This window comes from Saccopteryx leptura, chromosome 1, assembly GCF_036850995.1.
Source record: "Saccopteryx leptura isolate mSacLep1 chromosome 1, mSacLep1_pri_phased_curated, whole genome shotgun sequence".
Lineage (NCBI taxonomy): Eukaryota > Metazoa > Chordata > Mammalia > Chiroptera > Emballonuridae > Saccopteryx > Saccopteryx leptura.
In genome coordinates, this window is record NC_089503.1 from 164,539,270 (window position 1) to 164,560,697 (window position 21,428).

The 21,428-nt window shown below is 43.6% G+C and overlaps 1 protein-coding gene and 1 long non-coding RNA gene across 3 annotated transcripts in view; one reads left to right on the forward strand and one right to left on the reverse strand.

Moving 5' to 3' along the window:
- Positions 1-380: 380 nt before the first annotated feature.
- NEK7 (NIMA related kinase 7) overlaps positions 381-21,428 on the reverse strand; it is a 92,968-nt gene continuing 71,920 nt past the window's right edge. For both annotated transcript variants that reach the window (XM_066379880.1, XM_066379879.1), the window contains exons 8-10: positions 16,469-16,563; positions 12,281-12,394; positions 381-2,145 (exon numbers count right to left, since the gene is read on the reverse strand). In XM_066379880.1, the coding sequence (XP_066235977.1) occupies positions 2,035-2,145; positions 12,281-12,394; positions 16,469-16,563 (320 nt within the window). In that variant the 3' untranslated portion in view covers positions 381-2,034. The remainder of the gene's footprint in view (positions 2,146-12,280; positions 12,395-16,468; positions 16,564-21,428) is intronic.
- On the forward strand, positions 7,059-14,848 carry LOC136402037 (uncharacterized). The gene is made up of 3 exons (XR_010750940.1): positions 7,059-7,174; positions 9,164-9,231; positions 13,987-14,848. It is a non-coding gene; the product is annotated as an uncharacterized lncRNA (long non-coding RNA).

Sequence of the window (21,428 nt, forward strand, 5' to 3'; positions counted from 1 at the left end):
GGAAACTCCACCTGCACAGCCAGAGCCTGAGAGGGGAGCTTATACCTACGAGACTCCGGGAGGGGTTAAGAAATACATTTTAGATCCACAGATATTTAAAGAGTATCTGTTCCAACTGAAGATTTCCTCTCCAACCACCATCCACTGTGGTGAACATGGCGCCGTGGGCAGCAGAGAGCATCCAAGCATGGCTCTGGGGACACGCACGCGCTCAGTGTCAATGCCGTGTGTGCGCACGACACTGGAGGCTGGGAACAGTGCCCGGCCCTCAGAGAAAGGGACAACCAGGCTTTCTCAGTCCTTTCCAAGATGCAATCACCCCGGCTGTCATCACCAATGAAGATACCGGGCTGAAAGAAAGAGTTTGTACTTTTTCGCCCTTTATGCATTTTTAAAGTTTAAAAATGACTTGAACATGTTCGAATAATTGTAAGAAAAACACTTACATGAAAAAAACAAAACCAGCAGTCATGGGCACAGGGAGATGCTCTCTGAAGACAGGGCTGTCATGGTAGCAGGATTATCGGTCCCGAGGTCCTGTGGTGGCACGGCGTGCTTGGACAGTGATCGTCTCTTGGCCTTTGACCTCACTGCTCATGAGGAACAGGTCACCCCTCCCACAAGGACACTCAGGACAGGACAGCTCCACACAGCACTGACCAGACTCTGCTTACTCCCTTCCCCTCTGAGCCTCACACCTCTACCTCTCCACGCCTGCCCGAACACAGCACTGTGCTCAGGGCTTCTCAACAGAAATGCGCATCTCAAGATGCTGGCCGCACTCATGGCCAGTGCACGTGTCTTTAGACTCTCAATCAACAACCTTGTCAACTGAGCTGAAACCGCATCGACATTCACAGGCACAGAATGACACACATCCTTTCCTCTTCAACGGACAACCCACATGCAGACGGGGGAGGGGGGACGGGGACACACTCTGAAAAGTTTAGAAAAAATGTTTTCAATACAGGACAAGTCCTGGGATACCAAATACTTTTTAAGGGTACTATGTTGTCAGAAAATCTGAAACATTCACGGATAAAATGCACATGGTATATAAATAAGGAAGTAACTTGAAGAATACACACAAAGAAAAACTTCTGGAGGGGACCAATAGGAACTTCAATAAAATCTATGAATAAGAACATATGCTTACACCAGAGTGGACAATTATGAGTGGAGCATGTAAGTTTATAAACTGATAGATAGTACTGCAGGACTATTTAAAGGCTATTTTTCAAATGTACAAATGGTCATAAAAACACAAAAAAAGCCTTGGGCAATGTGCAACCTTCAAAACTGCTATCACACCAGCCAAACAAATCCTTAACCACTTTTTAAACGGATTCATTTATACCACATTAACACAAAGAGAGCATCAAAGATATGAAAATAAAATAAAGCAAAAAACTCTTCAGTGTCTGACTCACATTTTGTCTCCAAATGTTTTCACATTTAAGAGTTGAATTCTCAATGTATAAGCTAAGAATTTAAATGTTTCTCAAATAGCTCATGTAGACATTTATCTTAAAAATTATATTTGAAAGCTACAATGCTAAGAACTAAAACACATACTTCAAACTTTTAAAAATAAAGTAATCACAAAAGTCCACCACTGTGTCCATCTCAAATGTCCATGAAGCAGACAGTCTCCCGTTCAGACACCTGCTCGGGCTGTGAGTCTGTCCTGCCGAGCCCAGGGCTACCTGCAGTGTTTGGCACCTAGTCGATCTGAACATACTTTATCAGCAGAAAACTCTAAATCAGTCTAAAAAAATCTTGAGCCACTAAAAATCATTATGTTCCCTTTACTCTCCTAACATGCAATCTGATTATTCTAAAGTCACTTGGGTTTTGCAAGAAGGCAACTTAAGTTGGTACAAAATGAAGCTTACAGGAAAACTGGTTAAGGATTGATTCAAAGCATAGGAGCTCTGAAATACTCATCTCAACAGCCAGACAAACATGGGGAGGTATGGTTTGCACAGAACACTTGAAGTTACTTGAGTATGTTCTTCATGACCCTCCAGCTGCTTAGCTGCTCATGGTGCACGCATGCATCCTCTTTGCGACGTCGTACACATAGGTGATGTCTGGTCGCTTCTCTGGGTCTGGGTTGATGCACATGTTCACCAACTGTCGCAGCTACGGAGACAGAAAACAGGACACGTTGGAGAAAGCTGGCTCGATTGTGTATGAAAGACGGACAGACGCTGAGCAGCTCAGATTCACAGGGAAAGGGCATCTTCTGGCTAAATATTCACTTGACCAGAAGTAGATGTGACTGCGGTCAAAGAGTTCACAATTAGGTGAATGTCCTAAGAAGCATATTCACTAGTGAGCGTGAATGGCAGGCAAGGACTATTTTCCCAATGAAACACTGACATCAGTGACCACATGGATGGACCTAGACACTATGTGCTAAGTGAGGTAAGTCACACAGAAAAAGTCAAGAACCAAAGGATGTCACTCAAATGTGGGATAGAACACTGAAACAACAAACAAAAACTCAGACACAGACAACAGCGTGGTTCCCAGAGTGGAGAGGGGTGTGAGGGGAGTAAAGGGTCAAGGTGTCAACTATATGATAACAGAAGGAGACTGGACTTTGGGTGATGGGCACACATGCAATAGAGAGATCATGTGTCACAGGATTACACATTTGAAAACTATATCATCTTGTTAACAAATGTCACCCCAATACATTTCATTAATAAAAGAAAAATATTTTCCACAACCAAGAACCAGACTCTTTTGCCTTAAAACTATGTCAAGAATAATTTAGATCTTTCAAAAACTTGCATTAACTCTTTCTGGCCAATGTATTAGCACTTGTTAAGTTATCAAATTATTATAATTCCTTAGCACTTGTTATCAAATCACTATAATTCCTTCACAACCATCAATCCTTTCATCTGAAGGGAAGAGAAGTGGTGATCAGCTCTGTGCAAAGGAGAACTACCCGTCTGAGGTGCATATGGAGGGAGGGCGCTCGCCGGGGGAGGTCCCTGATGCGGAGATGGGACAGTGAGGGGGGCACAGGCCACTGAAGGCGCTCTGGAGCCTGGCCCTTAGGTCAGTCCGTGTCCCTGGAGGTTTACTTTTCTCTGCCCAGTAGGGAGGGTGGGCAGAGTGCCTATATGCGTTCATCTGACTCAAGCCGCTTGGACTACATGCTTCCACCAGAATGACATTCAGGGACTCAACTTCCCCTTTGCAGGGTCAGCAACGTCGATGGCAATGTTACTCCCACTGAGAGGGGCTGAAGGTTTTGGTTTGTACTCCTTACAGTGGAGCAGAGAACAGCAGGGAGAATCCTAGGGACCAGCAACCTGCGAGGCACTTCATTACGGTGATCCAAGAGAAACTCAAATCGGAAAGCGGCTGGCCTTTCAGCCATTAAAATGAAAGCAAACACACCCAGTTATATGCAGCGCAGAAAACAGCAGGAAAAGCATTTATAACAAACTTGTATTGAAAAGATAACGTGATCTGGCAGGTCCGAGTGGCCAGAGATTGTGGTTAAAGAAGTGAGAGAAGAGGTAGAAAGGGTGAGAAGAATTGTGGTACAAAATTCACTCTATTTACACAAAACACAAGTTGATGCAAGAACAGTTTTCTGACTGAATAAAACTGCCACATCCTTCAAATTGGTCTAGAAACTTATGCTTCCTGCCCAATAATAATATGGGACAGGGTGACATTTCCAACCTACTGTAGTAGAGGGTGGGCCTGAGTTGTCCTGCCCGAGGAGGCCCAGACTAAAGGGAGCCCCGAGGGGGCACCATGGAAGGAAGACAGCTGCTCCTTGGCTGTCCCCAGCAGCACATGAGCCAGGAACGATGCCAGGGACAGAGAAGCAGGGAAGCGAGAGCCCCGGGGAGCAGAGGCCTCTCCCTCCTTCAGGACGGCCTCTCACGGGAGGACCGGACTGGACACCCCGCAGGCGGAGCAGCCAGGCTGGCTCCTTCTCCCACCCACGTGGAAACCAGTCACCTGATTTTTAATGCAACCCATTTTCCTGTTCCCATTGTTGAAAGCCTGCTTACTTTTAACTACTTGGCTTTTTGAGTTGAATCCCTCTTGATTCCTCACACGGCTGGGCATGTGATTATTCAGTTAACATACACTTACTGTCTGAATTTCAAACCATTACCTCTGTAAAGAGATGTCCCTTGGTTTAAAGTACTATGTCAGCTCCAGTGGAGACAGAGGTGTTAGCAGGTACTGATGGGGAACAGCAGTTAGAACGTGGTCCCCAGGGAGGGGAGGAAGTAATGTCTCAGGTACCTTATCCAGGTGCATCAGTGAGCACCATGGCAAGAGGTCTCGGCTTTGATCAATGGTGTCGATCTGACATGCTGCTTATTTTTTCTAAGCTAACCAACAGGACAGAACTCAAATGCCCGGACCCTGGTCAGAGAACACACGATGTGTGTTGAACAGCCAAGGATCTGAATGTCCAGGGTACTGAAAGGCATGTGACCTAGCGCAGCTATCAGCCTCACGCCAAGAGAAGGAAAAGTCAGGGAAGGTGTTGGAAGGGATCAGACTCAGCTTCCCCACTTTGGATGAACGAGGTCCTCCCCTTCCGTTGGGCCAGGGCGCCTAAAGCAGCCGCACCCGGAAGCCGGCCGGGCGGCCTCACAGCCAAAGCGCTTTCCAGAACCAGCCTTTCCTGCTTTGCCCTCTGGGTCCTGGTTGACATTGCCTCAAACACTGTTTACTTTGCATTACTTAACATGTTTGTAAAAACATGTACTTTGTTATTGTTTTTTTAACTGTTTTATGAAACAAGTTAAAAATAAGGCAAAAATAAAAGTCTGAATATGCAAAAAAGCCTTTACAAAATCAAAGAAAATTCTGTTTAATTCAGACGCTGAAGGGAAATTTAAAAAGCAATACAGAAACATTTAGATGAGAAAGAGCATATAAAGTAAAAATAAAATGAATTATTTATAACATGTCCAAAGGATTATGAAACCATAAGTCATTGAAAATTAATGAACATTGTAGTCAATAAAGTGGAAAAATACTAATATATTTTGATCTATGTTTTTCTAAAGAAATGCCAGAGTATAGATGTTGGTACCAAAACTATTACAAAGAAGAGGGTGTGGCCACGTGACAGCCCCATTATCATCGAGAGCAGCAAGGACAATGGGGCTCTGTGTGTTCTAGCTTCAGGTCACTAACACAGTCCTCAGCAGAGCAATAAAGACTGGTGTCTCTGTCCTGTTTCCTCCTCACTGCCATCTTCATCCCTCTGAGACCAATTACTCTATCAGCCACCCAGAGGTGCCCACGCTCCATCCATTCAAGGACACATTTCAGCACCCGGAGCGGGTCTAATACATTAAAGCACAACACAATCTGAAGCTTTCAATATTTATACAAAGCTTGGGCATATACAACTTGCACACCCAAGTGTCACCAGTGAGTGACTTGGGGGTAGAGGGAATAGGGAAGAGGGAGCAATCTTGCACAGGTACAAGGGAATGTGATGTTTGTCATCACAGCTGAAGCTCAGTCCGTGTCTTCCAAACATGGGGCAAGTTTCACACAAGCGACATGGTTTCCCAGGACCCACAGGCTATGCAACACAAGGGGCACCGTTCTGGATCATGTCTTTAAGGAGCAAGCCCCCAGTGCCACCGCAGAAGCATACGTGAACAAAGGGCTGGCTAAACTATATTTTTTTAAACAAACAGAACAGTCGAAGCTTGGAGATCAAACCTTACACGGCAACTTGAAGTAAGGTGGTCAACTAATATTATAAATGATGAGAACATGAAACTTACTAAAACCATTTTAGGAAGGAAAACCTAATGCTATCCAGAATGTTTGAGAAAACACATAATGTTGAGCTAATTTTAATGAATGGTAAAGTATTAAATATTAGTATAAATCTCTACATTTTAAAGAACAGTATTCTCGTCTCTCTTAGCATTGATTATATAATTTTAAGGACTACAAAGTATCTGTGAAAACACATTTACCTCCAAACATAATTTATGCCAGAAAATACAATATCCCTCATTTAAACGTTTGTTCTTGGGACAGTGTATGAGGAACTGTCTTCCAGCACCAATTCAAATAACATTGGTTAATTTCTAGTCAGCACTCCTGGGAATTAATTTATGGAGGTCTACTTAAAATCAGGGAATCTAGCAACTATGAAATAGAACTATCTAGACTGCTCAAATGAATAAAAAAGTTCTATGAACTTAGCTTAACTTTAAAATATGAAAAATAAAAAACTTCCATGTCTGATACTTTTCATCTTTTTTCTTTTTTCTTATTTAAATAAAGCAGCTCTTTTCTGAGCTAACACAACAGGTCATGTGTTTTGTTTCTGACTCGCTTTCTTAAAAAGTTTCTTTCGGCCCTGGCCAGTTGGCTCAGCGGTAGAGCGTCGGCCTGGCGTATGGGGGACCTGGGTTCGATTCCTGGCCAGGGCACATAGGAGAAGCGCCCATTTTCTTCTCCACCCTCCCCCTCCTTCCTCACTGTCTCTCTCTTCCCCTCCCACAGCCAAGGCTCCACTGGAGCAAAGATGGCCCAGGCGCTGGGGATGGTTCCTTGGCCTCTGCCCCAGGCGCTAGAGTGGCTCTGGTAGCGGCAGAGCGACGCCCCGGAGGGGCAGAGCATCGCCCCTGGTGGGTAGAGCTTCGCCCCTGGTGGGCGTGCTGGGTGGATCCCGGTCGGGCCCATGCGGGAGTCTGTCTGACTGTCTCTCCCCGTTTCCAGCTTCAGAAAAATACAAAAAAAAAAAAAAAAAAAAAAAAAGTTTCTTTAAGCATATTCTGAATTTAAATAGAAATTATTCATTATGTAGATTTAAAAAAAAAAAAGTCAGTTATAATTTTTAAAGCTCTCCTCTCATGTTTTCCTCTGCTTAAAGTTACCCATTTGGAAAAATGAGTATTAGCAGAACTATGGCAAATGTGAACATCTGCTGTTGCTCCACCTTACCTGGGAAGACGCAGCAGGTACAGACAGTGAAGACTCCTCCCTTCCGCACATGCTTCCTCATTCCTTCCTTCCGTGTTCCCAGCCCCCGGAACCTGCAGGCACTGAGTGTTCTAAGCAAATGCCTGGTGTAGCCTGTGCCCTTGAACATGGCACCCTCTCGGGAAGGAGACCCCAGATCTCCCAGGAGGGTGAGAGTGAGGTAGGTGGGAGCAGAGAGGAGAAAGGGGGAGAACAGCCGGGCAGGCACACCCCTCACACGGCACCTGAGGTTTCTTCCGTGTGCTGGTGGGATGGGAGAGGCGGGCACCTGGAGCCCAGAACGGCCTGACACTTCCAGGCCTCTTATTTGCTTGTCTGTAAAATGGGAACAATGCCACTGCCCTTCTCTAACAGGAAGGTGCCTGCATGGATTAAAGAAAATGGTGATTTTCAAGGTTGGGAAAACAATTCAGCATCCCAGTTTTATTTAAATCCATGGATATATATACTCTAAACTGACCTAATATCTGAATTCAGCATAGTTTAATTAAAAACTCATTATTATTAACTTGTTATTGTAAATAAGCATAGGAAAAGCAGCATGCTTTTTAATCCTTATAAACATAAACGGTGCTGAAGATTCTCAGGTGTCTGAGCAAAGGAGCAGGGAAGCCGGGCTGCACGCTCACAGCCTGGGGGGCGAGAAGGGGCAAAGCACCCGCCCCCTGCCTTCCAGCTCCCAATTTTAGAAAATAAAATAGGAGGGTCACTGTGACATTGTCTCCCAGGAAGAAACACAAATAATGGGAGGGTGGTGACAGGCTTCTCATCTCATTTGTGAGGTGAAAGTTTAGAGAGCTCAGTCATTCTCCATTAGTTCTTTGATTGGGTATGACCTTGTAGGTGGATATTTTAAAAGACAATTGTATACTTGAGAAGTAGCCCCTTTAATTGATTTTTAATAAACACAGATACTTTGCTATCTGAGGGCTGGAGGTATATAGCCACAGCACAAACAGAAATGTAATGTATACCATCAGAGGTGTTAAACGGTGTGAAATCTGATTACTGGTTTAATAATTCTACTTCCAAAATTATATTTTGGCTTTTTCACCTATAAAAAGATGTAACAAGACCTAACAAATGAGCAAGTTTTCAGAGCTATGACTAAAGGATCCCCACAAATACTGTGTCCCACAAAAGTCCTCCTTATTTACAGTAGGTTTAAAATCAATATTGACCAGGTAAACGTCTTCCCTAGCAGCTGGTGCAGACCCACAGCCTGCGCTATGACAGTATCGTCCACTTTGTTACAAAGGGTTTAACCATCTCACAAACATTTCACGGGCACTTAAATTTCTTTTCCTTCGAAGCACTGTTTTGGGTCCTCAGTGTAGGGCAGGGGTCGGGAAACTTTTTGGCTGAGAGAGCCATGAATGCCACATATTTTAAAATGTAATTCCGTGAGAGCCATACAACGACCCATGTACGTTATGCATTATCCAATAAAAATTTGGTGTTGTCCCGGAGGACAGCTGTGATTGGCTCCAGCCACCGGCAACCATGAACATGAGTGGTAGGAAATGAATGGATTGTAATACATGAGAATGTTTTATATTTTTAACGTTATTATTTCTTTATTAAAGATTTGTTTGTGAGCCAGATGCAGCCATCAAAATAGCCACATCTGGCTCGTGAGCCATAGGTTCCGACCCCTGGTGTAGGGTCTCCCACTCCAGTTACTGCACCAGACCCACCCTCCCCTCACCCCTCCCAGTCCACATCCATCGATGACCCCTTGCCTCTGCTTCTCAGAACTCCCTTCCAAACCCATCTGCTCAAACCCAAATGAAGAGAGCTGTGGGGAGCGACCACTGAGGCACAACACTATTTGTGTATTTTCTCTATTTAAACGAGGAGATCATAACGATAAATAAAAACTATTTAACAATACAGACTCCATCATCTGCATGATGTTAACACTCAGATTGTCAAAAACATATGTTGGTTAAAAGGAACAAATGCAGTTTAAAGTGACACTTTATATTTTATAAATAACCATCTAGTCACTATATTTTTAACTTGAAGAGTTTCATGAGATAATTTAGTGAACAACAGTAAAATATATGATTTTGATGACCAGTCTAAGGTCTTACAAAAACATTAAATCCTGAAACTGAAAGAATAAAGCATTTTTCTGAATTCCCAGGAAACGAATCCTGGGTATTCCGGAAATAATGTTGCTCGCTTGGAAGAATGAAAAGATTCAGACAGCAGGTAAAACACTAAAAGAAACCATCTTATCATCCAGCCTGTCTTTTGAATGACTTTCTGCCTTACTAGACAGAAAGTTCCTTGGAGAAGTTTCTCTCACTTATTTGATCATCACTTACTGGTTCATTTACTCTTTTTTTCTTTTTCATGGCTGCCTTTAACGTCTCTCTCTCTCACTCCCTTTTCCCTCCCTCAACCACTGGGCCTGCTGACTGTGCCAGGCCCTGGCTACACAAACGGGGAGCAGTGATTTCTCAGGTAACAGAGCAGCCGGTCCAGAAGGAGCCTCACCTGCAAAGGGCTGATTCAAGTGCCGCTCAGGAGGGCACAGGAGGGCAGGGCAGGCAGGGCGGGCGGGGGACAGCACCTGAGCGTGGTTTTAAAGAGAAAGCACTGGCCTGGTGAACAACTGGGAAAAGGTATCTCAGAACACGGAAATCCACGCCCTTCTAGTAGCTTCTGGGTGGGTGGAGTCAGAGACCTTACAGGGCTGGGTAGCGGGTAAGCTATGAAATTGGCACTCAGTGAACTGGCCTGTGGTTACAAATTCAGTTTTAAAACTTTATACTTGACTTTGCATTGTTTCCTACATTTTGCCATGCTAGAAAATTAAATTCAAGTTGGATTTTTAAACCATCTAAAACCCTACTACCGTAGTTCCCCATGTATAAGATGCACCCTTTTCTGAAAAATTTGGGGTCTAAAAACTGGGTGTGTCTTATACAGTGGTTGTAGGGGTTTTTTTTTACCTGCATTTACCGCTTTTTCATGCTTGTTTTTGCGCTTGCAGTTGAAGACAGTGATTCGTCATCAGACATAGATGAGGACAAGCTAATGGATGGGAGTTTTGATAGTGATGAGGAGTTATATGAATTTTATGAGGAATAAAACGAGTTCAATAACTTTATGTAATACATCTTTTCTCAAATTTTGGGCCTCAAAATTAAGGTGCATCTTATACATGGGAGTATCTCATACATGGAGAAATACAGCATATAAAGAAATTTTTAAGATGCCATTAAAGTATGGCAGCACCCACTGTTTGGGTTTTTTCCTAGCATCTATTCTCAATAATCATTTTACAGGGTAAGGACAGAAACTACTTATGAGAGCATCTGTACTTCAAAGCTCTCATTCTGAGAACTTCTCTACATAACTGGACAGATGAAAGCCACATTACCAGTCTGTACCTTTTACATCTTCCTTCTTTAGTAAGAATCGGTTCCTGCATTTACCTGGATACAATGGCTTTCCGTGCAACCAGGCACAATGACAGATTTTACCTGTGGGAGAAACCATGCCATCTCTCTCTTTTTTTGGGGGGGAGCACACCCTGGAATATGACTTGCTTCCCATCTCTTTTCGGAATGGGTGCAGTGAGAAGTGGCAGCCGCTTTCCTGCCCTAGCCAGGGACCTTCTATCCGGGCCAGACTTTGATACCTGCCCCTGGGCTGAGCCCCACAGATCTGACTCCGCACTTGGCGGCAGCGGGACTGCAGCCCGCAGGCGGGCGGCTTTGCCAACCACCAGTGGCATCATCATTAAAATCCTGCTGGAGGTCACCATGGCAACCGCCTGCTGAGGCCTCACTGTGCACGTGGCTCCTCCTAATCAGCTACCATGTGAAATGCAAATGCAGACAGTCTGAAAATTAGTCCAGGAGAATGGGGGATGAGGTGCAGACACGTGAAATATTCATGTGCCGGTGGAAGAAAGGAGACAGTGGGAATGACACAACAAAGAGTAGACCCTGACACCCCCCATCATCCCACATTGCTGCGCACACCCACCCGGACCTCGGACCCAGAGCACCCAGGCTGCCTTCCTGAAATGCCCTATTTATAGTCCGTACCCAAAACAGTGATTAAAAATGGCTAACACAATAGCAGGGACATCAAATAAAGGTAATACTTCTACTAAATTATCATTGCTGCCTGGGAAGGGTTTCTTCTGATTACCTGAATACAAATGCTATCAGACAAAAAGCCAGGCATCATTGATGATCAGTATCAAAACTAGTAGAAAAAAAGGTACTCACAACATTCCAGGACCCCAAGTGCTTTACAGATGGTAAAAATTCTTAAGAGAGATTTATTAGTCAAGTTACACTGACTCAGTTTTCCTATGTATAAAACTAAAACTGAGTGCTGTTAATTTCAAAAAAGAAAGAGGGACAAGACTCCTGGTGTGAGTATTATAACTGGCTTACATTTTTTCTCTGTTCCTCTCCGATTTCCCCGGGCAAGACAAAGCCCTGTGGCCCGTGAGAGGTGAGACATCCTGCTCAAGACTGTTTCTCTCTGTCAGTCCCCAGCAGGCTTTCCCAAGTTGTGGGGGCCACATAGTCAGCCTGAGACCTGCATTCTTCACGTCTCCGGCCCGGGGAAACCATGATAAAACTGATTGAGCCCTGATGTGTGAGGCAAAAATGGGAGACACTGGGTAGAGCCAAAACAGCTCATCTGAACAGGTCCCAAAGCCAGCAAGGACTCAGACTCAGATCTTCAGAAAGTCAAGTCTATAACGGTGAACCTCACACATTCTTCAGAGATAACCTCTGAACACTTCCCTGTGGGAATCTGAGTGCGGCAGTGGGGTGGGGACAGGACAGGTCCTGTCAAAAGAGGGACAGTAGAGGGAAAAGCACAAGGTGAGTGGACATGGAGCTGAGAGATGCACATTTCAATTTTTGGAAAACAGAAACAGGAGGGAAGTTGTGCCAAAAAAAGCAAGTTCTAGTTGTCTGTTGCTCTGAGCCCGGGAGAAGGAGGGGCTGCCCTAGGAGACATGCAGACTGAGAGCCAGGGTCTGAGCTGGGTCAGAGCACCAGGAAGGGGCCGCGTCTACACCTCGGCTGCATAGTGTGTCCACTCCAGTCACAAATCGCAGGGTCAACACTTAAAGAACAGCAAGTCTCCAAGGGGATAAAAGTGTCACCTGCCACTTACACTGGAAGCCGCTTGTATTTCAGGATCAAGGAATGGTTCTTAACAAAATGCAGATGTTAGTAAGATGAACACGAGACGAAGACATGGACTAAGAATGACTTACTTCCTCCGAATAGTGATCTGAGGGCAGAGGGGGGTAGTCACACTGCTCGATCTTCTTACACAACGAGTATAGGTTCATCTTGTCGCCGTAGAAGGGACTCTGCAATGCGGCCATCTGCAAAATGCTCCCAATGAAACTGGTATAGTTACAGGGTCACATTACACGTTAGTTCATCAAGTATTTTATACTGGGCAGAAAACAATCACAAACACTTTAAATCAACGGAGCCGGGCCTTGTGATTTTTTTTTTTTTTTTTACGAATATCTCTTTCTGATAATTATTTAGTAACTTCTAATAATCTTATTTCAATTTTTGTTTATTTTTTTTCAATATTTAAAATTTCCTAAAAGGGAGAAATGGTTAGCATTTATTCATTTATAGATGTACACAACCTAAAGCAGTATTAAGGAAAAGAATATAAAGTAACTTAAAATTCTTTGTAACTACAATGCCATAAAAGCAACTTGTATGATCTCATGACTAAACATACCTTAATGGTATGTATCAAACTTGTTTTGGCCAAAATATAATGGAAACAAACCTAAAGTTAAAACTAATTATAATCTAGCAATGGTTTAGGGGACACAACACATAGCATTTTATCTTGCATAATAGTTTCTGTAGGAAAAAAATCTTCTCCACTTGAAGCTAATAACTGATCCTGAAGTAGTTTATAATGACACAGAACTTTTTTTTGATAACATCTCAAAAACCACTAAATGTGTTCAAAAGCTCTATGACTCACAGATGCTATTTCAAGGCATCCAAATGAGATGTTTAATGCAGAAAAAAAAATGACTCCAAGAATGAACAACTTTAAAAAAAGACATTATTGAATTTAAATTTATTTCCAGACAAGGTTCTAACTTGACATTTAAAGTGCAAGCAAGCACTGTGGTAAGCAGGGTTACACACGAAAAATTCGATTTAAAATGTTCGCCTCCTGTTCAAAACCTTCTAAATCTCTGAACCGCAGCGGCAAGAACCCGGCGTGGAGCTGGAGGCTGCCCCAGAGTCAGTCACCCTTTTCTCCATGTGCTAATAAGCTTGATTCTGGAAGGACAATGTGTACACTCCCCAGACAGCGGCGTGTGTGTGAAACACGCTTGTCCATGCTGTGCTACTCAGTGGGCGTCAGGGGGGACAGAGGGGCTGAAAATGGCTCTCATCTGTCTGCTGCTGCACACATGGGCTTTAACCCCTTCCAATCCTGGCGAGGAAGGGGCAGTGCTGGGCACCATGCCCACAAGCCCCACCACTGCAGCCTGCATTCTACACGAAACCTGCACGGCCCTGGAGACACCACCTCGGGACCAGCTGGGTTCCACAGGCAGAGGAAACAGTTAACACAGAATGCCCCAGACACGGAAAACACTCCACTGGAGGGAAAATTTCTAAATGAGGACCTCCAATCATAATCCCGGCTCATTTGTTCAAAATGCAAAGACACAAGGATAAAACAGGACATTAAAGAAGCAGATGAATATATAAACCACTAGGTCCACTCCAGCAAAAGCCCTCAGCCAGCGTCTGCGCACCCACTACCCTGTGGAGGAGTTCAGCATGGGACTTTTGTCTCAGCACTGCACTGAGTGGTGAAAAGAACTGGCGCGTCCCCCAAGGAGTTAAACAGGAATCGTATATTTTCATGCATCTCCTGCTTTGACAGATGAAAAATGTCAACTGTCCTGTTTTTATTTTCCAGCTTTTGCACTATTCATCTGGTTCATTAGTGCATCTCGGCGCGGCCCTGACAGCTGCTCGCCCGCTCCTCCCAGGCGCTGAATTTTTCAGGCTAATTTGATCCTCCACGCTGAGACGGCCACGGGAATGATTGACTTGCTCCTTGACCTCCAGGGTCTGACTTCCCTGATTAGTATTCTGGGGGTGTGGGAAGGACGAAAGCCCACTGTCTGTCTTCAGGGCTGGTGGCAGCTCTCTCTTTTTTTGAACTGTAAGCCACCAACCTACAACCCTAGAAGGATGCGGTGGCTGGGCTGAACAATAAAGGAAATGTGTAAAACCCACTTTTCCATGTAAAGGTCCGTGTCGCCGAAGCACGGCAACTTGGTTTTAATTAGTAAAGTCCACTTTGTTGCATATCAATTAAAACGGTGCTGCTGGAGAGGGGTTGTGTTTGTTTTTTTATAAAGGTTTCAGGAATATTTGAAAGTCTAATTTTCTGAGTTTCCAATACATTTGCAAAAAAAGCCTTGCGACTCCTTCATTGTAAATTCTTAGTGGGAGACAGTATAAAATATCTATGTAATCTTATGTCCCATTCTTAAGGCTCAATTATTGGGTGTATTTAGTAACATGATATTAAAATCTAGCTGGAAGCAGATACAATATACACATCAATTAAATCTCTAGGAAAATTCTAGTTCTCCCAAATGACTTATGTGCAGGAATTGAGAAAATGCACTGAAATGAAACTAATGTCAACATGATAAATACTTTAATTCAGAACCATCCACAGCATGTAACAGAAGTTACATGCTGGATGCAGGAGTGTCCGCAGAAATAGTTTTATGTTGATCAATTTCAGCACCCAAAAATGGGATTCTGCCTCTCAAAGACAAATTCAGAATGTGAAGAATTATTCCAGTTTTGACATGAGAATCTGCTCTCCCTAAAAGAACTATGCAAACTTCCAAAAAAGACACTTATAACTTCTACCAAACTTTTTCTTTTTCATTGCTAGATTTAACCTCATTAGTGAAATTCAATTTGCTGATTATTTCAGGTATCTGAAAGGAAAATGTTGCTTTGATTATATCAGACTATGGTCTGAGGGAATTTAAGATGACCTAAACAGGTATTAAAAGTTTTAAAACATATAGGGACTTTTAAACAGTATAGTAACTTAATATAATCAAATCAGTTCTTTTTAACATTGTACCAAATTATTAACAGAATATAACAAAGCAAACATAAATCTCTTGTAATCTCTTGTGCATACATAAAAAATATTTGTTGTATCACTGATTCATAATTTTTCATAATAAAAATTATCATAGGGATATAATTTAAGAACATTTAAAAATCCTTTCTTTTAAAGTAATCATTAGTCACTTTAGTAGGGAGAACAAAATAAATAATCTTAAAATAAACAAGCTGTTGAAATTTGGACCTGAGAAACTACAATCAGTAAAATAACAAAGATCATGACACATTAAAAATAAATTAAAAAGCCACCTTATTCTCCAATTCAAGTAGTGGTGGAACTATTAAAATAGGTGACCTCGTTACATGTTTCATTTAAGGTAAGAGGCCATGAGACACAGTATCAAGTAATAAATAACACTGGTTTCTATGTATCCACTTAGATTTCCTTTGTATACATTAAAATAGGAGGATGATTCCATGTACTATCTGCTTTCACTTTAAGATTTACGTGAATATAGACTCATTTTAAAATAAGAGCTTTGACTTAAAACCTATATTCCTAGGAAAATTACCCTTCAGTAAAAAAAAATAAAACGACAGAAGTCACTAGCTATCTATGACCTCTGATACCATTACTGTGTAACAGGATGTGAGTGGGCTGGTAACAGGCTCCCCTCTGCCCAGCGGAACGATGCAGCCCTGGCCAGAGGCTCAGCAGCACGAGTCCACGTCCCTGACGAATTATCAGCAGTGGAGCAGGAGAGAGTATCCCATGGGCTTGGCCGACACTAATTATTACTTATAGAAATGAAATTAAGTGATAACCCAGGAGAATGATTTGTTTCCATACTATCCGTAAAGCCCAATTATTCTACGTAAAAGTGACAAATAAAAGGTGATAAGAACCTTGACTGTGCTCACATTATTCAAATCCAACCCATTCTACCTCTCCTACAATGCATGGGTGAGCAAGTTTCTTCACAGGTGTTCAAATGTGTATTTATATAAATAAGACATGCTGGGAAACATCATATTAACATAAAACACATTAAAAAAATAAAATTCCCATCAAAAGGGGAACAGTTCAAAAATATATTGGAGGAAGGAGAGGGGCAGGAACGCATAGATACTAAGTGCCATTGTAGAAGCAGTCAGTAGGACAATGAATTAATTCTTCATAATTAAAACGTTACTTTGTAATCCTCACCCAGGAAGAACTCAGTGCCCACTCTCAGGACAGGAACCTGTCACGGTGAGTAAACACAGGGGTACTGCAGAGACTCACGGTCATGACCTACCTCATACAACAGACAGCCGAGGGACCAGATGTCAGACTTGAAGTTGTACCCATTCTCATGGATTCTCTCTGGAGACATGTAATATGGTGTGCCCACTGCAACACACAAAGCCAAACAGAACAAGAGGGTGTCAAAACCAGGTGCCGCTGGGGTGAGAAACTGCATGCAGATTTTTGGACTCAATACGTCACCAAGAGAATTAATTACGATCAGAAAATTGTCTTTGAGAGGACTCAAGACTTTCACATTTCTTCTTTACTCCCTTACCCATACACAGGAATATCTATCCTACACTAAAAAGGGTGTGGTGGGCTAAGCTTCACTTTATTGCCTTTTTATTATCAACCCAAGGAGAATCGAGGGAACATAACTGAGGGGGGAAAAGGAATTCTAACAAGAAAACCTGGTTGTGATTCACATTGACTTCATTTCTTTATTTTTTATAAAAATGACTGCATACCCCAAATAAGCACAATCATATAATAATTTAAAAATTATTATATATAACCACAAAGTAGATTATGCATAAACAAATCATACTCATTAACTTTTACAGAAACAACCCTTTTGGACACAATGAGGCTCTTACAATTACAAACTTTATAATCGTTAACCATCACTACGTTCCTTTTCCTACTTTAGTAAGAATATAACAGACTTTCGCTCATCAAAGGGTTATATCATAACATGTGAAAGGTCACTGACATCTCTGAAACCATGTCAGTTTTACCACCACCAAGACCTTTCTAGAGACAGGATACTCTAGATAATTTTTGGTTTTGTATCTTTTTGATGTGCTAACACCTTTTTCTCTTTCTTAATACCACTTTAGGACATGCTAACATAATAAATGCTAATAAGTATTTATTAAACATTTTAAAAATACACAAAGGCATACACATTGTATTTTGAAGGATAAAAATGCTTAAGTGCCTTTCGAGGTGAATATATTAATTTTCAACGAGAGATGGCTATTCCACCATCATGATGAGCCCAAGGCTTTTTGGCAGAAGAGAAAATCAAAATTTGAGAACATCTAGGAATTTCAGTTACCTAAAACAAGAGCTACCAAAAAGACACTGCTACTGGTGGAGAAAAAGACAGCCTCCTTTTTCTATTAATTTTCAAGAACGCCCCCATGTTTACTGCACATGCTAAGGAGACTGTGACCCCTGCCCTGGACCCGGGTCTGGTGAGAGACAGGAGAGTCACACCCTTACAAGGCGCCATCATCCTCAAGGGCAGAGAGTTTTCATATCTAGAGGAAGGGACAGCCTGGTAATTGTGTGTGGAAAACACACCACGCCCACGGTGAAAACATCACTAACCGTGCACCCACAAGAAACGCGACCTGGATGGGAATCGTTCTTGTTAATAGCGCATAGTCCTCATCAGAATAGAGGAAAGGGAGGTACTTACGAAGGAGAAGAGAAAGAGGGAAGAGCGTAGGCAAATGGGGGGATAAAAGAACCTTAAATAAAATGCAGACTCTTCGGCTATGAAGTAAGTTAGACGAACTAGGAAATAAATTATTAAATGGCAGCATTTACTTTGAAGACAAACAAGTAAACTCGCCAGTTTCTCTCTGGGTCAGAAAGCCGAGCCACTCTGAGACAGCTGGGTTTAAAGACTCGCTACTGGGTAAAACACGCACGCGCTCTGGCTCTGGCTCAGGATTCCTGCACTTCCGCCTGTTGTTTGCATAAGCGAAGTGATTGCGGGGATATTTACACACTCTCTGCACGCGGGCAGGGGGCAGGTAGCTGGGTTATAGACGTGGCACACAGGCTCCCGGTGTCAGGACATAAAGCAGGTGACTGGCAGTGAGAATGAGTGGAGAGAGGCTTTGCGCAATCCACAGGGAGCACCTGAAACATGGAGGCTGGAAGGTTTAGAGTTGACCCGAAGCTGAGGCAATTTCGCCCAGTAGCTCTGGGAGGCCCATCGATGCGCTGGGGGTTTGGTGGGAGTGTGAAAGATTGATGATGGGAAGGAAAAACAAACGCTGCATTTTACAGAGATCAGCCCCCCACCCCCGCTTCGCACCTGCATGTCCCGCACCAGGGAAGCAAAGGAAGGATAGGGGAGAGGAAAGGGAGGGAGGAGGGAGGAGGAGGAGGAGGAGGAGGGAGGAGGAGGGGGGAGAAGGGGAGGAGGAGGGGGGAGGGGGAGGGGGGAGGGGGAGGAGGAGGAGGGGAGGAGGAGGAGGGGGAGGAGGAAGGAGAGGAGGGGGAGAAGGAGGGGGGAGGAGGGGGAGGGGAAGGGGGAGGAGGGGGAGGAGGAGGAGGGGGAGGAGGAGGAGGGGGAGGAGGAGGAGGGGGAGGAGGAGGAGGGGGAGGAGGAGGAGGGGGAGGAGGAGGAGGAGGATGGGTCTGTGTTGAAGCCGAACTTCAGATGTCAAGAACTCTATGAGAAAGGAGGCCTGTGCCCTGCAACTGTGCAGGTGGTCCGGGAAGACACGGACTCCCGACACCACTGCCTGGGGCGGAGACATCTCCTCCTCCACGTTAGAAAGAACCAAGTTATGTACAAGAAATATATATGCATGATGTATCTTAATATTCAAATCATATATATCTCAATAACATATTCACATGTAAATCTAAGCACACCACTCACCTCTTTGATGGACACATTCCAAAAGAGCCATTATGCAGGAAGCAGGAGGAGAAAGTTTGTGTCCTGCACTGTGATCACTAATTGGACACATTCAAAATTAGCCGCTGACAGTGGCCTGAGAGGAAGGGCCTGTCTCACCAGCTGACCTGCTCCCTGAGGAACGCCTGCGTGGGGACAGGGGTCCTGGGTCCTGCGGAGTGGGGGGAGCTGACCTCACCAACCCAGCCCCATCTCTCCCTACCTGGTGGAGGAGAGGCTGAGAAGTTTCAATGCTCAGCAAATGCCAAGAGACATCTAAACGCAGCAGCAGTTATGCTTCTCATATTTCAGACTTAATGAATATATAATTATTTCCTGAAACCCTTTTTCTAAAAATCCCTGACAGCTGGGTCTATTATTACCGCTGCCGCTAGAATGTTGTGACTTCTCTTAACAGCGCCACAAGAGGAGGGAGAGCTGTGGGTTGATATGATTAGACATTAGGGCGATCATGAAAAAAAAAAAAGATCACGCAAATGACCGCGGACTGAGGAGCGTGGAGACTGCAGGGCAGAGGGTCCCTCTCACCTTGCAAGGGTCTACAGCTGCAAGTGAAGTGGGAATCTGTTTTACGGTAGCAGATATTTATGTCATTTTAACCTCCTGATGTGAGTAAAAGTAAGAAATGGATGCTAACATTATGAAAAAGAGAGAGAGAGAGAGAGAGAATGGCTACTAATAAGGGAAGATTGCTAACAGCTGAAAATGCTTTTTTTAAATATACTGAGAATTATTTAAATATAAAAAAATTCATTACGTGAATTGACTTACTTTAGCTTTATGAGAAAAGGTTTACAAGGTATAAATACTTTAACAATAAACATGTTCTAAAATTTATCCTGACCAAACCAAAGACTGATTTTCTAAGGTTCTACATTATGTTTAAGAGAATGAAGAAAAATTCTGCTAACATGCGGCTGTCGTAGAATATAGGACTAAGTTAATGAATGACGCTCATGGTGTCATAACAAGTTTTATACAGAATTTTTCAACACTTCAGCTTAAAATTTAGCGCTGTGGTCCCTGCAAATATTTGAAGGAGAAAAAATAACAGAACCACCGAGGCCTCTTCTCTGTAGTTAGATCTGGGCTGCTCTCCTGTTGTTTATTTTTTAAATAAGAGAGGAGGGGGCAAAAACAGTCAATGGTCAGGACATCTGGTCACTCTCCACCTTTGCTTCTAACCAGCCAGTATGGCTCAACTTTCCTAATCTCTCAGACACAGGGATGAGAAGGATGAGGTGATCTCCTAAATCCCTTTTGCTCTAAAATTCTACAGCATTCATAAAAACCCTACAAAAATCCATATAGAAAGTGAGCAGAAAAGGTAATACGTTCCAACTCTACACTATTACCTAGGACAGCTGAATGATGTGTCTCAAATCAGAGTGCACAAACAAGTAAATTCAGTTCAGAAATGTTGCTTCTTTCTCTGAGAACCAGAGCAAACTACAGAAAAGAAAGTCCCGAACATTCCATCATGTTGGGAGAATTCAGAGGACACAAGTCATCCTACACTTCCATTTGATTTAAAAAAAAAATAAAAAGGGGCCCTGGCCGGTTGGCTCAGCGGTAGAGCATCGGCCTGGCGTGCGGGGGACCCGGGTTTGATTCCCGGCCAGGGCACATAGGAGAAGCGCCCATTTGCTTCTCCACCCCCCCCCCCCTTTCTCTCTGTCTCTCTCTTCCCCTCCTGCAGCCAAGGCTCCATTGGAGCAAAGATGGCCCGGGCGCTGGGGATGGCTCCTTGGCCTCTGCCCCAGGCGCTAGAGTGGCTCTGGTCGCAACATGGCGACCCCCCGGAGGGGCAGAGCATCGCCCCCTGGTGGGCAGAGCTTCGCCCCTGGTGGGCGTGCCGGGTGGATCCCGGTCGGGCGCATGCAGGAGTCTGTCTGACTGTCTCTCCCCATTTCCAGCTTCAGAAAAATACAAAAAAATAAAAAATAAAAAAAAATAAAAATAAAAAGGATGCTCAGACACGCACAATTTCGGGGATAAGGAATTAACTTTCACCCTCTCCTTCATACTCCTCTTAAGTGAGCCGGGAACTATGTCGGCTGACGTGACCAAGAGGGGCCAGATTTATTAAGTGGAAGGAGAATCATCTGCAATCAGCTCAGAATGGCTGACTGATCGCTATTTCCTCTACAAAAGACATTTATTAGGTAAAAATTGTGTCTTTTAAGTGTAACTGTTAACAGTAAGAGTCTGAGTCAATGTGAGGGGAAAGACCAGGAAGGCTGCATTGTCTCTGGCCCTGTTAAATGCATTTGAAATCTGAACAAATGTTCACCAGGCCTCC